Source organism: Adiantum capillus-veneris, chromosome 2, assembly GCF_014529385.1.
Source record: "Adiantum capillus-veneris isolate H3 chromosome 2, ASM1452938v2, whole genome shotgun sequence".
Taxonomy (NCBI): Eukaryota; Viridiplantae; Streptophyta; class Polypodiopsida; order Polypodiales; family Pteridaceae; genus Adiantum; species Adiantum capillus-veneris.
In genome coordinates this window covers 176,682,065-176,685,723 of record NC_140932.1, presented here as the reverse complement: position 1 = coordinate 176,685,723, position 3,659 = coordinate 176,682,065, and the positions used below count along the sequence as shown (strand labels likewise).

Here is a 3,659-nt window from a genome sequence, read left to right as displayed (position 1 = left end):
CATGATTCATTCAAGGCCAAAAATTTCTCTCTTGAGGGAAATTTGTTTTTACCTTACATGAAAATGTGGTGCCATGGCCTCACTTAAGAAGAAAACAATTTTCTCAGTAGGTGCTCCCAATTTAAAGCTGGTCTATTTAAGCGAATCTCATGAGATGCTTCACTAGGGCTTGAGGTGAAAAAGGTGAATTATCACACGTGGAGGAGAGAAGGGAGAGAGGGAATGATGGCACATCTGTCACGTTGACGGGCGAAGTAGATTTTTTGTTCCATGGAATTAATGCTTCGGGCTGTTGCATACATGCAGTAGAGCATTGCGCGTGAGGTTGCGAGTTCATCTCCTCTCGGATCGCAGAGCAGAACGAGTTCAACTCGGAAGCAAATGTGTGTGCAGTCCGTGCAGAAGGTGGAAGAGTGTGTGTAGATGTCGGATAGGCTCTCTCTCTCTCTCCATCTCTCTCTCTCTCTCTCTCTCTCTCTCTCTCTCTGGTGTGATGTCCTGGCATGAGACCTAAGGCAAGCAACACTGGGCGATGGGTAAACCCTGAGGCCAACAACACTGGGCAATGTATGCTCTCTGCGCTGGCATGTCCTCCCGAGGCCAGTATAGCTGTCGTCGAAGAATGTGCACGGCACCAACGTCACCTTATGGAGGGAAAGGGGGTTGGGTCAGGGCACGGAATCAGCCGAGATTCCGCTTAATAAGTGGATAGAGTAGTTGTGTGAATGCTCTCAAAACAATTGTCAATAATATGTGCCAATTCCTCTCTCTCTCTCTCTCTCTCTCTCTCTCTCTCTCTCTCTCTCTTCCCCCCCCCCCCTCTTGCTTTTTAGCTTCCACTCAATGTGAGAACACTCTTTGCACATCTATGTGATTACGTCATATTGTATTTTTGTTGGTAGAGTTTTGGAGAGTATTGTTCTACCATTTCTTTGCTATGATGGTTCTAGTGTCAACTAATATATCTTCTTTAATTCCAAACACAAGGCCTTGTTGTATTTATTTTGCTCCCATGATTGTGATCATTGATTCCCTTTTATTCCAGATACCATTGAATTTGTTGCTTCAACGAGCGGTCGTCTACTCCTCTCTTCGTAGAGAAGCACACATCTACAAACACCTACCTCCCTCCCTCACTCAGCTATAGTCTAGTCGAGCGTTCGTCTCTCTCTCTCTCTCTCTCTCTCTCTCTCTCTCTCTCTCTCTCTCTCTCCCCTTTCAGTTCCGGTGGACATCCCTCTCTGTCTCTCCCTCTATGTGCATCCCTGGTTGACCACACAGCTCAAGGCAAAAAAAGAGGCGCTTGGAGACAGAGCTCTACCCCACTCTCTCAACACCGTAGACTCCCTCTGTCTCTGGCTGTCGCCCTCACACTAGCAGCGCAAAATCACCGTCACATTGACACCTAGCAGCTCTCTCTCTCTCTCTCTCTCTCTCTCTCTCTCTCTCTCTCTCTCTCTCTCTCTCTCTCTCTCTCTCTCTCTCTGCGAGTCTCCTGCGCTTTGAAGAAACCCTAGCTCTCTTTGTGTGTCCCTCCCAGGATTAAGGGCTGCCTGTGGAGGGGCGTTAAGCTCACGAGCTCGCCTCCCGTCTGCAGTACAGCAAGCTCCGCTCTCCCACACTCTGCGAGGACCTGCGGGTCTCTCTCTCTCTCTCTCTCTCTCTCTCTCTCTCTCTCTCTGTGCACCATTGCCGTTGCCGCGTCGACTGGCATCACAGGGGTAGTCTTTTGCGAGGGAAGCTTTGCCTGCCATCGATTCGATTTTTCAACATTGACTGGCTCTGCTGGCCTCAAAAGCCTCGAGCTCTAACATCAACCAGAGTCACACCACAAGAAGCCACAATCACATGAGCATGGCTACTAGGGCTTCGTCCCGCAACAAACTTACCTTCGCCGGGGTTGTGGCAACGCCCCCAAAGCTAGACAGCACTATCCGCCTCCAAAATGAAGTTGAAAGGCTCCGCAAGGAGAACGACGAGCTGAAAGAGAGAATTGTTGCCATTGAGCTTCGGCTCACCACAATGGAGAAAGACAAGAAAGAAGAGATCGAGCAGATGGAAGCCAAGCTCAAGAAAACGAAGGTAGATGTAGAAACCACCCTCACAAAGTCTGTCAAGAATCACGTGCAAGAGGTCATCTCTAACAAAGTTGAAGCCCGTGTGGCTTCTACGCTACGCGAACGACAAAGGCAAGATGACATCGCCCTCAATGTCCGCATCGGCGGGCTTCCAAGCGGCTGGAAAGGGGAGGGGGACATCGAATTTGGTAAGGCACTTCCTCTAATTCAAGCGGCACTCCCCATGATACAATGGGATGAAGAGGCAATCACCGTAGTTACACACGAGTATCGAACCAACCATGCCATCCTCACTCTCAAGACTAAATCGGATCGAATCAGACTCCTTCAACAATCAAGGCTTCTCCAAGACACTAAATTTTGGTTTGCGGAAGATCTTACACCCGCTCAACTCAAACAAAAAAAAGTAGAACTTCAAAAGGTACGCGAAGCACGTGCAACAGGAAAATGGGCAGTGTACCGAGGAGGTAAAGCCATCATCCAGGAGTTTCGAACTCCTAAACCAGCCTCCCTCCCACTTGCTCCCTCTTAGGTTTTTTCTTGTTCTCTTTTCTTGTTTATCCCCCGTTGGACCCTCAGTCCTTAACTGAGATGTATATGACAACCCTATCCATTGTAATGTTTTGTTCTTTTTTGGTCCCATAGGTCATATATGACCTCCGTGGACGATAATATAATCTATCTATCTATCTATCTCTATATACACAGGTGTCCTTCCTTCAGTCAGTGCGTCTATGCAGGTCTCCCACCCCTCATAGGATATGGAAAAATATATGCTCTCTCTCTCTCTCTCTCTCTCTCTCTCTCTCTCTCTCTCTCTCTCTATTTGATTGGCTGCTTGGTGTCGAGCCCTGGATTTGGTCACACAAACTAAAATGTCAAAATCAATATATCAAAGGACTTGCACAGTACATACTTAGGCCCTACATAAAAGACAAATAAGCAATGCATTTTTGCTCCTCAATGAGACACAATCCGATAAAAATAAAACAACATATTGGTGGTCGTTTTGAGTTCCAACATGATGTTGTAGCATGGTGGTACATTACAAGGCGTTCAATTGCACACTGCTCCCCCTCGTTAGAAATTGCCCCACTCTCCTGCAAGACTTAGAGACATCGAGAGAGAGAGAGAGAGAGAGAGAGAGAGAGAGAGAGAGAGAGAGAGAGAGAGAGAGAGGCTCTCTTGGCAAAACTCCACTTGTAGGTTGCAAGCCTGCCCCTTGGGCCCTTGCCCTCCTGTCCCACCGCTTGCCCCACACTTGTCCACCTCAATTTGCCAACTCACGCAAGGTACGTTCGTTTGTTGCCGCCTATTCAGAAGTTGCTGCATAGAAAAAGGACAATGTTTTGGCCCCTGCCCCGTCGCAGGACACCTCCCCCTCTCCTTTGTCGCCATTCTCTCCACCTTGGCATCTGCACATATCCGATGCACTTTTCATTTCCTTTGAAGGAAAGCATCTGACGAGATTCCAATAGATTCTTTCAATTGCTTCCGCTTGCTCAACTTTGACGAGGGAAAGTCGTAGACACGTTGTGAATCGAACTCATGTCCATAGACATCGATTCGTGTCGCTCTGCC

At 48.0% G+C, this 3,659-nt stretch overlaps 1 protein-coding gene across 1 annotated transcript; it reads left to right on the top strand.

Annotated features, from left to right (window-relative positions):
* Positions 1-1,778: 1,778 nt before the first annotated feature.
* Positions 1,779-2,611, top strand: LOC147464115 (uncharacterized). Its single transcript, XM_086492937.1, has one exon. It carries the CDS (start codon positions 1,849-1,851, stop codon positions 2,608-2,610), a length of 762 nt encoding a protein of 253 aa, XP_086349063.1. The 5' UTR covers positions 1,779-1,848; the 3' UTR covers position 2,611.
* Positions 2,612-3,659: the final 1,048 nt, after the last annotated feature.

Excerpts from the sequence above, each read along its gene's own strand:
- LOC147464115 (XM_086492937.1), top strand. The coding sequence starts at position 1,849 with ATGAGCATGGCTACTAGGGCTTCGTCCCGCAACAAACTTACCTTCGCC.